This window comes from Pseudorca crassidens, chromosome 3, assembly GCF_039906515.1.
Source record: "Pseudorca crassidens isolate mPseCra1 chromosome 3, mPseCra1.hap1, whole genome shotgun sequence".
NCBI classification, from domain to species: Eukaryota; Metazoa; Chordata; class Mammalia; order Artiodactyla; family Delphinidae; genus Pseudorca; species Pseudorca crassidens.
The window spans coordinates 147,480,880-147,497,104 of NC_090298.1; the positions used below are offsets into that span (position 1 = coordinate 147,480,880).

Consider the following 16,225-nt stretch of genomic DNA (forward strand, 5'->3'; position numbering starts at 1 on the left):
AAACCACAGAAAGCAATTCACAAAAGCCAGATGAAACTCAGACATTGAGAAATAACTTGCTTGGGCCCCAAAACTCACAATAGGCAAAGCTAAATTGAACCAGATAGGCTTTACTCTGAACTGAGGCAGGCATGAATTAGGGTTTCCACCTAAGCCACTACCCAGCTGGAAATAGATCACAGCACTCTTTCCTACTGTACCCCCATGCAGGCTCAGAATCAAGACTACAGTCATGTTGTACTATTTCACTGGTGAAACTTTCCCTTCCTTTTTTATTTTTCATAGAGTCAGTTCTTGTGAGTTTATCCTCCTTGAAATTGATATCTGTTTCTTGATCTAACAGAATAACTGGATGACCTAACACTGTTCGACTTCATGTGACAGGGTTAGAAACAAAAATATTCCCTTCCAGATTCCACTACAGGAAAATGCCCTCAAGGCTTCTGTTTTACGATGAGGTAAAGGAGGGAGAGATATAAATGACTAAAAACTATTTAAATGGAACTATGTAACAGGCTTTACACACCATGCTTTACATGCATTACTTTATTTAATCCTCTCAATAATCCTCTAAATTAGACTTCCCATTTTGTAAAAGGATAAACGAGGCCCAGGAAACTGAAGTGATTTGCCCAGTGTTACCTGCCCAAGGGGGCGTGCCCCATTTCCCACCCAGATCTCTCTGGCTCGAAATCCAAAGCTCTTTCTCCTGTAGCAAATGTCAAAGTCTGCAGAAGATCTCTTGTGTGGGGTTTGCTAACATCAAATGGCCCTGACTCCTTTCCCCTCATCGGCCCATTCCTGGCACCCTAAAACAGCATTCAGTTTTTTTCAATGGTATTGCTCTCTGTATTTGAATATGACTTTACATTCTTCTTTGACAACTTTTCAACAACCATAGGAATAGATGGAAAGCATCACTGATTTTATATAACTCCTAGAAGCTAAATTTGACCCTTAAAGTAAATTTAAAAAGAGACAAAGTCCCTTTCCATGACTTCAGGGTAGAAATCCATAAGGAGAAATCAGCATAACCTGGAAAACAAGACATTTCTAACACAGTTACCCAGACAATAAGAACCTGGGTTCTTACTGACTCATGCCAAAGCCATAATAATCCTATTGGCTCTCGGCATTTGCATAGCATTTTATAATTGGCTCTTTTGCAGACAATGTTCATCTGATCCAAACAGTGAAGTTCTAGAGATGAGGAAACAGAGACACTGAGAAGTTAAATCCAGGGTAAAATCATATTGCTGATCAAGAAGAACATTCTGTTGACCCAGGTCTCCTCAGGACCAGAAATTCTCCTGGCTCATCTTTTTGCTTCCTTGCTTCCTTCTTTTTTTCCTCCTTTCTTTCCCTACCTTCTTGTTCCCTCTGCCCTTTATTCCTTCCCCCCAAATACCTGTAGTTCATCACAGGGAAAGAGGTGCTGAAATTGGAAAGGGTGGCTCTAGGATGGCTTATCCCCTTGTCTTTCTCAAGGTCATGCGGTCTCTCTCCTGGCACCTCTGCTTCTCTGGGGCATCTACTCCGATTTCCTCCCCACCAACCGGCTTCCTCTGTTTGTCCATCGTTTCTGCTCCCTCACACTTCAGCTTCCTTGGAGCCTATTTCAGACCTGATGCAATGCCACAGCCCCTCATTGCAACCGGGCATCCTCAGCTGTCACCGGATATCCTAACACTCACTGTGTGGTCTCTCACTGGAAATCAGCTGCTTCCAGTGTGATATCAGTGTGAAGAGGTGTGGAAATCACTCTGCCTCGGGGGTGATAGGCTCTGGCTTTTGTCATATTTCTTCATGCTGCCCCCTGCTCCCGTTACTCCCTTTGCTTTGAAATGATGAGGGTTTGAGGAATAGAGGGAAGACTTAAAAAAAAAAAAAAAAAGACTAGCAAGAGGGAAGAGAAGGTGAAAACTGTAAGACTGCAGCCCCAACTCATTTCAGAGAAAACCACCATATCCCCAGTAGGTGCTAAATGTGGAGTATAAAGAACAGTGTGATGTAGCGGCTCAGAGCATGGTTTTAGAGCCAGGCAGAAAGAGATCTGGATCCCAGCTACACCCCTTAGTGCATAGGAGCCTTTCAATTTCCTTATCTATAAAACAGAGATCTGAACACCTATTCCGAGGGTTATTCATTCAACAGATATTTATCAAGCATCAACTATGTATTAGGACTGTTCTAGGTGCTGAGGATACAACGATGAACGAGACAAAGCTCCCCTCTAAGGAAGCCGTTAGCAGAGGGATTCCCAAACTTTGCTTCATACTAAAATCAAGTTGGGAGATTTTTAGACTCCCTTTTCCCTAGTCACACTCCATACTAATTAAATTAGAATGTTTGCTGGTGGTAGTCAGTCATCAGAATTTATTCAAGATCCTCAAGGGACTTTAATATGCAAAGTTTGGAATCCATCATGTTAGCAGCCAACACTCCCCAGAGAGACTTCTGCCTTTGCCTCCTCACCTGCATTCTGGCTGGACTAGTACCTCATTCATTCTAACCAGAGGCTGGGCAGCCCCAGGCATAGCTAGCTAGTGAGTATTTAAATTAGCAATTAAAAAGAAAACTCTGATCAAAAGAAGAGGAGGTACTCTGCATTAACCCACTGGTTTAAATCAATGTGTCTGGGTTTTCTTCTTCCTAACTCATGAGGCAGCTCTTCCCGAATACTTGTGAATAAACGCTGTGAAAGTCAGGAAGTCTCCCTGAAACAGCCTCTTCACTCAGCCTCTTGGCTGCTAAACTCATTCTCAAACATAGGGTTAGACCTCAAGGTTTCTCAAAGATTTACAGAGTTTGTAGGTCATGGACCACTAAATTACAGGATCCATTTTCTCCAAAGTATCTCTTGTTTATTGAGGACATTCTCACCCCAAAATGGGAGCTCAGTTTATGGTGTGGAGAATAAAAAGTGGACGATTTAAGAGACTGACAACTTAACTTCTCTCACCACTAGAAGTGGATCGGGTTTGACCTCCTTCCTTCCAGGAAGCAAAAGCTTCAGAGTTATTTAAGAAGAGGCACCACTACCTTCATGGGAAACGAACAATAAATATGCCATCTCCTGCTCCGAGGAGCCCTTGGTGTTCACGATCCTTACACCACAGGGCCAGCCCAGGCCTTCAGTTAACACATGGCTGCTATTCAAGCAAAAGTAGACGTTATCTCACTACGCTGTTATCTATCAGATGACCAAGGGAAAAGACAGAATTGTTTTCTTTTGTAGTGTAAACCAACCTGCAAAAGGATGGTTGTTTTATATTGACTTTTCATCAAGTTGTTGATGGATTCAAAGAGGCGTCTCATGGATTCTTCAAACTCCATCTGTTCCTTGCCTTCGTAAAGCCTGAAAGAAGACACATCTGAGTCATTTCTCAAGCCAACAGGCAACACCTTTGAAAGTGTGTGCCAGCCACAAACTTCATTTGACATTGAGAAGAGACAGGGGTGGAGATAGGGACTTAGGGGAGGGGGCTTGATTCAGCAGTCGCTGCTTGCATATGCCACTCAGGGGAAACCCAGGTCCCCAGAACAGGTACCATCCAACTGACTCGGCATAATAAACCGCCCCCTCCTGCCTCTTTTTTTCTTTTTCCCCTTGCGGTACGCGGGCCTCTCCTGGCCGCAGCCTCTCCCGTTGTGGAGCACAGGCTGTGGACGCGCAGGCTCAGCGGCCATGGCTCACGGGCGTAGCTGCTCCGCGGCATGTGGGATCCTCCCGGACTGGGGCACAAACCCGTGTCCCCTGCATCGGCAGGCAGACTCCCAACCACTGCGCCACCAGGGAAGCCCCCTCCTGCCTTTTTTTAAACCCTGAAGGACCTCAAAGGAATGAAACTCATCCAAGCTGAGGGGACCTTAATAATTTCATCCTTCTGCAAGAATCAGAGGGAGACTGTGGTCATCAGACTTTCAAAGTATCTTGAAAGTATCAAGGAGAAATATTTTCAAATACACTTCCCCTTAGCCACTGCCCGCTTGTCGGATGAATACAGTTGTGTCTGTTCCACATCAGGGGCCATCATTTTCCCTGTCCTCTTATTTCAGGAGTGTACTTGATACCTAATTTAAAATTTTTTGCCTCTGATTATAAAGGCCCTACATTGATATTGTAAAAAGAAAAAAAATGCATTACTTATGAAGTGAGACTCCTCATTAATCCTACCATAAAATTAGCAACCGTTAAGGATATCCTTGCAGAGATTTTCAAGGCCTGTCTAATATATATACATGTGACTTTTTATAGAAACCATCCCCTTGCATAAAATCAGTCTCCAGGCCCCTGAGTCTCAGTGCCCTCGTGGCCCAGCCTTGTAGTGTCGTTCACCCCAAGGCCTCTCCAAACAAGCTTTTATTGCCAACGGGTGAAAATTCTGCAGCCTAATCTTTGGCATTCTGGGTGAAACACAGAGAAGGGTGCTTCTGTCTCCCATTCAGATAGAGGGTCTCCTGTCACAGCCCTACACAGCCAGACACCACTGAGCTGCCAGCTGCCGTGAAGGTGCTTTCCCCAGATAAAACGCCGACACACTTAAGGGGTTTATTTGCTCCATCAATCACCGGTCGAGCGGTCCATCACGGCCACCTCAGCGCTGTCTCCACTCAATCCCCCACCCATGCTCTCGCCCCTCTTTTCTTCCTGCTTCTCTCCTACCTCTTTTCTCTGTCTTTAAGTGTGCGTCTCTCTGTTCTTCTCCTGAGTATCACTCACTTTGTCTCTCTGTCAGTCTCTAGGTGTCCCTCTGCCATTCTCTCTCTCTGACTTCATCTCTCTTTCTTCTGTCTCAGTCACTCTCTGTGTCTCCTTCTCTTCTTTTTTCCTAGGTGGCCCCTTCCTAAAGCCTCCTGAAGTAAGAAGCTTAAGGGGAAGTCAATGCCAGATGTTTCAATCCACTACAGGGATCCGGAAACTGCTGCTGACTTTCTGGGTATCTACTTCAAGGTCATAGAGACAAGGCTGTGAGAGGAGCCAGGAGTCCTAAGGCTTCTCTCCTTCTCTGTCCCCACCTGTCCCATTCCTCTTTCTCTTCTTCCCTTCTCCCCTCTCCTACACCACTCAGTCCTGAACACAGAGATGTTCTGCCATAGACGATGCGTTTTAGAGTCAGCCTGGGTTCCAATCTCCACTCTGCCCAGTACTAACTGAAGACCTTATAAATAACAGCAAACATCACAGAGGATCACTCTGCCCCAGGCACGGTCTGTATTATTAACTCACATACCCTCATCACCACACCATGGTAAGGGGCCCCATCCTTATCACCATTTTGTAGACTGGTGACTTAAGCCCAAGGACTCCGCGCCAGTAAGTGTTGGAGCCAGAATTCAAACCTGGCCATCGGCTCCTAAGCCTCCCTCTCAATCATTTCGCAGACCACTGTGCTCAATGCTTTACTACCTCTCTTAATTCCTGTAAGCCTCAGTTTCTCACCTGCAAATGCAGGCTGTCACAGCACTGTGTCCAGGAATTATGAGGAGCCCAGCTCACATGTGACGTGCTTGGCACACACTGGGCCCTGGTAAATGCTAGCCATTGTCTTGTTGTTGTTAATTGTTGGAGTATTACACCGATAAAGACATAAAAAACTCTCAACAGGTTGAGACTTGCCCAAATCCCATCAAAGTGGAAAAGATGAGACCAGGTCTGGCAGGGAGGAAGGGAGGGTCTGAATTCAAAGTGGTGATGCTTTCCCTGTGAGATGGTGCTGTGAGCTTTTCTCTGTGCCCAAAGCTAAGCTAATGGACGGTCCATCCCCCAAGGCTTTTGCCTTGAAATCCCTTGCTCTTTCCTCTAGCCACAGCCGCCTGAAAACATCTAATAAGCGACATCGTAATTCCTGTTCCTGGTCTATGGTGTCTCCCTCCCACATTTAACAGCCAGACGTGGCTGCCCATGGTGAGCTCATCATTATTTACCATGCATGGACTTTCTCTGTAAGGCGTACTTATTTGTATATTTGTGGCCGTATGTGTGTGTGGCTTGCGGGGTGGGCGGAGGGGACCCCACCAGGTCCTCTTCTTGGGAACCACTGGTACTGCCAACAAAAATGGTCTCCAGCAGCTTTCTCCTGCTGGTGACCCTAGCGCCCCCCACCCCCAGCCCACCTCCAATAACTGAATAGTCCCATGGCAGCTCCCTCCCTGGAATTCATCATTCTTAACAGAGAAACACAGAAATGGGCTTTGTTGGGAGTCATCTTAAGGCAGTGCTCCAGGAGGAAAGTTCATGAACTCCTGCTGAAGAGATCTTTGAGGCTACCCTGGTTCCTTACATCCCTGAGTCTGGTTATTTAACTCTTCTTGGATTTTATAAGCTGCACAAATATCCCTCCAATAAACTCTCTTTTTTTTTTTTGCGTAGACTAGCCCTGGTTGGATTCGTTGAAAACTCCTGTCCAGTCAGAGCTCTGCAGGGTGAGACGGGCTTGTTCCTGCAGCTCCCTGGGGTTCTAAAGCAAGAGCTGCTGGGAACGCCAGTGAGCACTGGGTCCATGCTTCCTATTGTACAGATGAAGAGACTGAGGGCCTGAGTGCGGAGGTGACTCAGCTTCATTACCATCTTTTAAAGGTTATTTGACTGAGGTAAGAAGGAAAAGAGACTTTTAGGCGGTAAAATCAAGTCGAGGCTTTCCACTCAAATTTAAACTTAGGAAACTGAATTTAATTTCTACCAGCAAGACATGTGATTCGCTCTAGGTCACAGACTGCACCAGTGGCATAGCTAGACCCAGAACTCAGCATTCTTCTCCTTCTATGCTCTGAGAACCTAACAGCACAGCACAGGTGACACAGATCTTATGAAGCCAAGACTGGGGTGCCTGCCTCCCTGGGAATCCAAGCTGCTCCCTGCTATTCATGTCACAAGTTAAGTACCTTAACACCACACTCTAGTTAAGGGAAGGAAATACATTCTATACCTGCTGAAGTTTTATAGAGGGTAAAAACAATTCTGTTGGGGAAATGGCTTGCGTTTTACAGTTGACTACATCATTAAGCAAAATCGTTGCAGTCTTATCAATTGTGTGTGTGTGTGTGTGTGAATTTTTAAGCCTGGGCTTTTATTTGCTGGGAATGGGAAGAACAGTTGAAGAAAATGACTACAGTTGGGAAGAAGAAAGGAAGCAAAAAACTATTTAGTGTAAAGAGCTTTGCTGTCTAGCTAGACTCCTCCACAGACTGGCTGTTTGGCCTCAGACAAATTACATCTCCGAATCTTACCTTCCTTGTCGATAAAACAGAGATATAATGCTCATTCGAAGGGTTATTTTAAGGTGAAAAAAATGAGATCGTGCATCTCAAGTGCTTAGTACTATAGCTGGCACTTAACAAGTGTTAAGTAAATATCAGTAATTCTTGTTGTTGATTCCTAAGCACAGAAGTGATCATACTGGCAAACTCTCTGATCTGAGTGTACGTAAATAAAAGGAATATTTCTTAGAAGGAGTGACTAAGGAAAAAAAATACATAAAGCCTTTAGATTATGTGGAAGAAATAAACTGATGGCGGTGGGGGTGGGTGAGGGGGGCATTCAGCACCATGGGACCTTCCCTGAGAAGCATAAGGAGGAAAGAAAAATAATGTCTTTTGTCTATCTGCAAGGCTTTAAATGTGGCCTTGAAGTCAAGGGCACAGCAGATGTGGTTTCAAGGTCCCTCTTTAACACTTGCTCTCTGTATATAGCTTCAGGAGGGAAACATTTTTTCTGGCTTCAGAGCACCTAGAAACCAGCTGATTCCGCCAGGGGACGAATTATTGAAGGGCCCAAAGGCCCTGACGACAAGAAAAACTGGAACACCCTGCGAGGCGCTGTTCTGGGGCGTGCCGGCCCAACCACGGCGGGCACTCAGCTCCCGGGGCTGGGATAAATACAGCAGTGCTCGGCTGGCATGTGATTCATTAAGGAGACGCTGTGCACAGCTGAGCACTCACTAAATGCAAATGGGGCCCCACGTGGAGCGTACAATGCCTTGCACCACCTTCTCTGTGCAGGTACATAAAGCCTCAGCCATAAACGGAGACGCCCACCTCAGGCCAGCAGCGCAGGGAAGCAGAATCGAACCAAGGCAACCTCGGGCTGCAGAAAGCCAGGAGGAAGATCCACCTGAGAATCCAGGGTGGAGTGTTTCCTGAGTACCGGCCTCTTTACACTTCTATACCTCATACCTCGGCGACATCCAGCTCCCCTGAGCCACATTCCCAGGCATCCTCCTGATTTCCTACCCACCTCTTGGAGGCAACACAGACATTTAAGTAAGACTGTGTCGCTTTCCAAACCCTGCCGTGACCCTTGTCAGCTGGGTGATCTTGGCTAAGTTTCTTCATCTCTAGAAGGCTCAGTTTTCTCACTAGTAAAATGGTACTAGCCCCACACAGTTGTCCTACATTAAAATAATGCGTGTAAAGCGATTAGCACAGTGCCTGGTGCAGAGTTAACACTCAATAACTATTAGCTATTGTTATATAGTAGCACTGGTTTCTTCTGGATCCACTCCTTTCGGCTTTCTAAAGTCTTAGGAGGAGGAAGTCAGCCACTTCACAAAAGCAACTGCCATTTATAGAGCACCCACTGCGTGCCAGGCACTGCAGTGGAGGGAACGGGAGCAGGACTCAGTCCCCAGCCCCAAGAAGTCAGGAGGCAAACCCACAGGTAAATCATATAATGCTGGGTAGCAAGAAAAGCTGAACAATAAAAGTTTAATATTATTGCTGAGTGATTCCTAAGGTTCAGGCACTGTGCTCAGTTCCTCGCACGGATTAGCTCATTTGATAGAGGCTCTTATTATCTACGTCTTACATATGAGAAAAGAAAAAAAATTAAAGAGGCGTGAACAAGGGGAATGGAAGCTGAGAGGAAGGAGCAGGGGCCCCGCTGACACTGACCTCAGTGAGCCACCTACCTGAAGGCCCCTCTCAGCCCTCAGCACCTCGCCCCCCTCCCATGCCACCACCACAGCCTGTCCCCCGCCTCCCTCCTTCCTCCCAGAAGTCCTGGAAAGGCCCCCAGGATTAGACCTGGGCCTGGCTTGCCTCTGTCTCCCTTACCTGGTCACATCTTTTGCCTCAATTTGCTCTTGGCAAGACACACACCTGACTCATTTCACAAGTGCCTGGGAGCAAGACCAGATTCACTGGAAGCTTTTAAAAATGAAAATTCTATTTTAAATGTCTCCATGATCTTACACGGAACTGAGCAAAATTACTTAAACAATGAGATCTCACCACACCACTTTGTTACCTTGCCATACAAGTCAAGATACTTTTGTGCGCCCAGTGATGCCAGGACATGAGGAATACTGTAGAAGGGAGGCCACTTACCCAGTGCATTTCCTTAGATGAATGATATGCACTGCACACAGCATTTAATGCAGACTGTCACAATGACTGAGGCTTCCCTGTTAGAATACTTCATTCTTTATCATCACCACTTACTTGCCTGTCTTCTCCACTGGAGGATAAGCTCCGTGCAGGCAGAGATCAAGGCTATTTTGTCAGAATATCCCCACGTCTAGCAAGAGGCATGGAACATCAAAAGTGAGTTTTAAGCAAACACATCAACAAATGATAAATTATTAAATGAATGAACTTCAGCACCTTCAATGTGGATGTACAGAAATGTCTTAGGAATCCACAGAACTCATAGAAGTTCAGCTAATGCTAACGGTACCTAAACAACATCGTGAGGATGCTATTAATAGTCATCTTCAGCTCTGCCACCTTTAGTTTTTATCGTAACTTTTACCACTAAGACGACTAATACTGTTAACAGCTGCTACTTATTAAGCATTTACTATATGCACCAGGCACTATGCTAACCGCACAAGTTCACCCAGCTAGTAAATGGCACAGTCAGGATTTGAGCCGAGGAGTTGTCTGGCTGCAAATTTCACTCCTTCAACCACTAAACAATACTGCCTCCTGGAACAGAGCAAAGTAAGAGCAGATCCCTGGGACCGGAACAAGTCAGGTGGATAGGAAAGCATCATTTGCCCCTGGGATGATATCCTGCAACTGTGTAGGGAAGTGAGATGGCTAGCTCCCACTTTTGTTCAGGCTCTAAATCCATGGTTACTTGGCTGGTATTCCTACCCCTGAGCCAATAATTTGCTCTATTACAGGAGGTGTAAATTAGTGACTTTACAAAGAGAACCATTAAGTCATTCATGGTTTCAGAAGAGTAATTACTCTGGAAAATTCACAGCAGTCTAAGACCAGAACCTACCTACCTCTCTATTACCTCTCTGTCTCTGTTTGTCTGTGTGTCTCTCTGTGTCTCTTTCTATCTCTTGTCTCTGTCTCTCTCTCTCCACATCCCTACCATTTGGGATAAAGAATAACTGTGGGCAAACCAGGAGCTGAGTCTGTCTGAAAATCATCCTTGCATTTATCGTTCCTGCTTATAGAAAGAAACCCTTCAGTGCACTCAGCAGGCACATTTAAATCAAAGCAATAGGGCTGGAAAGGGATTATGAAAGAGAGGGTCCCCTCTCTGGTTCCGCTCTTCCCCACGTGGTCATCATCACCATCGCCACCCCCTCTCCCACCACCAAGGTCTATCCTATGGACCTGAAATGAATCAGAAATTGCAGATTAAGACATGGAATTTTGGTGCAATGAGCCTGGAGTGAGCTGCCCAGCTCAACAGCGGCCAGAGAAAATTTCATTTGAAGGGTAACAAAGTTGAAATGTAAGGAGTTATTCTCAGAAGAGAAAGAGTAAAGTTGTACGCTATTAGAAAGGAACTATATAAGAAAGGGCTAGGATAACTACAAAGTTGCCAGTGTGAACTGGCAAGCAGCTCTGGTGGCCAGAGAGTATTTCATGAAGACTTGATTGAATTGAATACTACCAGCAGTCCACAGGCAGGGCTCAGACAGTTCCTGGTGCCAATCCTTTTGTCATTGACAAAATTATTTCTACTTGAGCTGCTACTTCTCCAGAATCTGACATTTGAGGTGGATTGCCCCTTAGGGCAAACTGCAAAGAAGTTTCACTAAACAGTCTTCTTCCTGTAAATCACCCCAGGGAAGAAAGATTTGTAGATGAGAGGGAAAAAAAGGCAAACTCAAAGTGTGGGGTATCCTGTTTTGAATAATGTCTAGAATGAATGCACAAAAATTAATGCAATCACTGAAGAAAAACTGCCTCAGGTAGAAGTGTAAACAGCTTAAATTAAAAAAAAAAATAGAAGTTAACAATATGGACAAAATGAAAGAAAAACAATCCATCTAAAACATTCACTTTACTTTTAAAATACGGCAACCCTGCACAATAAATTAATAGTAAGTAGGTAATGAAATGCAGGCAAAAGCTAAGTTATGAATAGAGTGTGATGTATGCCCTGGGCCATCCTTCATTCTACCGAGAGGAGCTGCAACCTTTATGTAATTTGGCAGGAAGAACTAAGTTGCCTAAGTCTGCACTTAGGTAAATTTCTCCATTAGCATGAAAAATGGTATTCAGGGTCTTTTCCCTCAATATAATTAGAAATTGAGTGTTCCCAAAACAATGTTCCTAAGGATAGAAACACACACACACACACACACACACACACACACACACACACACACACACTTCCACAGTTTCAAGACATATAGAGAAAAAGACGGATTACATCATCTACTTGAAAGAGAAGCTAATACTCAGCAAAGTCCTTCCAGCTCTTTCTCTTCAGGCCAAGTTGGTCTAAAAAGTATAGGTACTAAAAAGAAACTATGTCTTGACTGCTTCTCTTACCATTTCTTCCTTTAGTTTTTTAATGACCTGGGAGGTGTCCTTGGTATCTTTTTTTAAAGTTTATTGAAGTGTAGTTGATTTACAATATCATGTTAGTTTCAGGTGTATGGCATAATGTCCAGTATTTTTGCAGATTATATACTCCATTAAAGGTTATTACAAGACAATGGGTATAATTCTCTGTGCTATACAGTATATCCTTGCTTCTTATCTATTTTATATACAGTAGCTGTACCTGTTAATCTCATACCCCTAATTTGCCCCTCCCCCCCTTCCCTCTCCCCTTTGGTAACCACAAGTTCATTTTCTCTATCTGTAAGTCTGCTCCTGTTTTGCAAATACATTCATTCATATTATTTTTTAGATTCTACATGTAAGTGATAACATACAGTATTTGTCTTTCTCTTACTTATTTTACTAAGCATAATATTCTCTACATCATAACAGAAAAAAATTAAGTTGCAGAATAATTACACACATGTGCACACACATACACACTTTGTAAAATCTGTACATTAAATTGATCATTTCATTACCTCTTAGAAAAGGGATTGTGTCAACAGTCCCCTTATACACTTTTATATTATATTCTGATTTTATAACAAGTAAATACTGCCTTTAATTTTAAAAAGATCTTTCTACTCTTTTTGGGGGGTGGGGGTGGGGAGTGAATGTTTCTTGGCCTCCAGTTCCTTTCTACAACAATCCTTTCCCCCAGGGTCTTTCCTGAACTCTCTCATTCTCATCATAGGAACTAGAGCTGGAGCCAGGAGGTCTAGCTCAAGGCCATACAACTGGTGGAAGTTTTCCCTCTACAATCATTGAATCAAGATGCTGACTTCTCACCTACTTCCTGGTTCTTGGCATGGACTGCCTCTAGAGAAACACTTGCCTAAGAAATGTCAAGTTAGTATTACTCTAAACGGTGGTCATGCCAAAACCATCTAAACTGTGCCCTTTCAGTCTGTGGTTTTCCGAGAAGTATAAGTAACCCCGGGCTACATGATCTTGTTCCACTGAGAGCCTTGACATTTGGTGTGTAGAATTAAATAGAATTTTTAACAGTTTCTTTACTAATGGTGCTGGTTTGAAAAATGCATGTGCAGTAAAACTCTTTGTTTTGAAATCTGGGAACACCTGAGGAAGTGTCGAGTCCAAACACGGTGAGGTTTGCATTACTGGAATCGTCAGTTGAGTGGTAGGATGGCTGAGGGCCAGAGAAGTTGCCAGGAGAGGGCAGTGTGGCAGAAAGACCAGTGGTCTGTGTCCCTGGACTGAATTCTAGAACAGATGTCAGCACCATTGTGTACTGTCACCTTTAGGAGGTCACATCACTCTGGGCACCGGGTCACTCATCTCTAAGGAGACACATTATCATTGAGGGAAACCTCCAGGATTCCTAATTGGCTTCTATTGTCAAAGAGTCAGCATGGGGTATGACAATCATCCAAGGGCAACCCTGCTCACTCTGCAGAGCTCCCCAACATGACATGGCCTCATAGCTGCCCAAGCCAGAGCCTGGGGTAAGTAGGGGTGGATCTTGAAGAGCCTGAGGGTCATTCAGTCATCAAGCCCCATTAATTCCACCCCCCCAAACCATTTTTTTCCAGCTTTATTGAGATATAATTGACATATGATACTGTGTAAGTTTAAGGTGTACCACGTGATAATGTGATACAAGTATATGTGGCAGAAGCATTGCCACAATAAGGCTGGTTAACACATCCATCACCTCACAAAATTACAGTCGTGTGTGTGCATGTGTGTGTGTTGAGAACTTCTAAGATATACTCTGTTAGCAACTTTCCAGTACATGATACAGTACTGTTAACTACCGTCACCAAAGCCATTTACCATCCTTCATCCTCATCGGCACCATCTTCATCCAAGTCCCCGTCACCTCTCACCAGTAGAGGTTTCTGAACCATCTCCCTTCTTTCACTCTTACTTCCTTTCAATCCATTTTCTACACATTGGCCAGAGGGACCAATTTAAGAACACAAATGTTATCATACCATTCACTTGTTCATAATCCCTTTTTTTTTTTTTTTTACTGTATAGCACAGGGAACTATATTCAATATCTTATAATTAACGGAAAAGAACTGAAAAAGAATACAGATATATATATGTATAACTGAATCACTTTGCTATACACCTGAAAACAACACAATATTGTAAATCAACTACACTTAAAAAAAAAAAAAAGAGTCAGTATAGCTCCCAATTTCCCTCAGGATATTGTCTAAATGCCACGGCCTGACCGTCAAGATCTGTCTCTTCCTGTCCCTCCAGGCAATCTACTGCTACTCTCATCCCTCCATCACTGAATTCCAGTCACTTCTGCCTTTCCACAGCTCAACTGAGTCAAGTTCTCTACTGTCTCAGGGACCTCCCTCCAGCTTTCTTTTCACCAGTTACACCTTCCTCCTCTTTACCTGCCAACTCTTACTCATCACTCAGGTCACAGATGGCACTTCCTCCAGGACACCTCCCTGACTTCATGATGAGATATGATCTCCTTGTTACATGCTCTCAAGGCATCTCACACACACATCTCTCTTAATTTCATATGTGCCCACACGACTACCTGCTTAATGACTCCCTTCCCACCTAGACTAAAAATCCCATGACTAGGCTTGAGTCTCTCTGATTCATTGTCGTATTTCCAGTGCTTAGCAGAGTGGTCCAGGGGCTACTCAATAAATATTTGTCGGGTAAACACTTGATTGCTAATGCAAACCAAAACCTTGACCACTAGACAAATACTTCAACGACACTTTTAGAAACTTTCATTATCAAGTCAAGGGCTTAAAAAGAAGGACCAAGTTTTAGGGCTCAGTGTACCTGGGACAGGTATACAATGTGTTGATGCTTAATGTAAGGAAGAATAAATGCTGAGTTACAGGCCTTTCAGCAGCTGTATGCTCAGAGGGAAATTAGATTTCCAGGCCTCGGATGACCTGTGAATTAGTTACAAGGCACACATTCCTCCTGCCCCATGGATACCCCTAAAATGGAAAATGGCACAGTTCCAGGTTCAGAGAAGCAGGACATGCAGTGTGTGTAGCAGACCAAAGCTCCCGGGCAGGGCCCTCAACAGGCTCTCTACTGGTTTCTGGGGTTTGGGAGAGGCCACCTTCTAACATGTATTACAATGGAGGAGGCACCAGATTATCACATTAAATCATATCAGAAGAGGAAATGTTGATCACAGAAGAGGGGTCCTGATCCAGAGGTGAGCTTTAAAACCCAGGGCTGCATTTCAGTCACCAGACCTTAATGACCCAGTTGTGCGTACCTGGTTTAAAACCAAACACAGAGAGCAAGCCATGAGGGATGAGGGAAGGGAAAACTAAAAAATAATGGACTCTCTAAAGTCTAGGAGAAGGACACTTTTACTTGGCTTGAGCAGTTGTGTTTAAGGTTTCCATTAGATAGTTACTTCAACTATAAAAATAGTTGATAATAAATATTTGTTGATCACCTACTATGCACCAATCATTGTGCTATCAAGGAATTTATAAGAAGAAACAAAAATCAACCCCCAAATATGTAAAATGGCAGCTATGATATGTATTTGGGTGTCAATTTTTATTTCTCTTTCCAAATTCCTTGAGAGCACAGTAATTGATGTATAATAGGTGCTCAACAAATATTTATTTGTGATACATACTTGAAAGACAAAATACATGGGCAATGAGAATTTAAAGAGGTTTGACCTAGCCAGAAAATACAGGGATAGGTTCTCTGAGGGAGTGATGCTTCAGGTGACCCAGGAAAGGAGAATAAGAAAGAACTAGGAGAAAAGGAGAAGAAAGGGCATTCCATCCACAGGTCAGCAAGCACACAGGCCCTGCAGCAGAAGGGAGCCGAGTGGGTCAGAGGGACTGAATGAAGGCCCCTGAATCCGGAGTGGAGAGACTGGGTAAGCCGGGTGAAAAGAGGCTGGCGGGCAGCCAGGACGGGACCCTCGCAGGTCACGTGAAGTTTTGCCTTCATCCTAAGAGCAATGAGAAGAAATTAGAGGATTTTAAGAAGGTGAGCACCTCAGTCTGACCTGAAATGTGGAAAGATCATTCTGGCTGCAGTGAAATTTAAAGACTTCTACTTCTGACATTGTGGTAGACACAGTGCCCTAGAAAACCTCTCAATAAAAATGACTCCCAGGGCTTCCCTGGTGGCAGAGTGGTTAAGAATCCACCTGCCAATGCAGGGGACACAGGTTTGAGCCCTGGTCCGGGAAGATCCCACATGCCGTGGAGCAACTAAGTCCACGCACACGACTACTGAGCCTGCGCTCTAGAGCCCGCGAGCCACAACTACTGGGGCCTGCAAGCCACAACTCCTGAAGCCCGCATGCCACAACTACTGAAGTTAACTGGTTGGGGAAGAGAAAGAATGAGATCAATCCTGGGGCCTGTATATTGGTGACCCTTGCAGTAAGCTGATACCCCAAATTGTTATACCTTCCTATAAAG

At 44.3% G+C, this 16,225-nt stretch overlaps 1 protein-coding gene across 1 annotated transcript in view; it reads right to left on the reverse strand.

Moving 5' to 3' along the window:
- The window catches only part of DOCK2 (dedicator of cytokinesis 2), a 405,630-nt gene that overhangs the window by 301,297 nt on the left and 88,108 nt on the right, over nt 1-16,225 (reverse strand). The window contains exon 23 of the mRNA XM_067732884.1: nt 3,250-3,358. Coding sequence (XP_067588985.1) covers nt 3,250-3,358 — 109 coding nt within the window. The remainder of the gene's footprint in view (nt 1-3,249; nt 3,359-16,225) is intronic.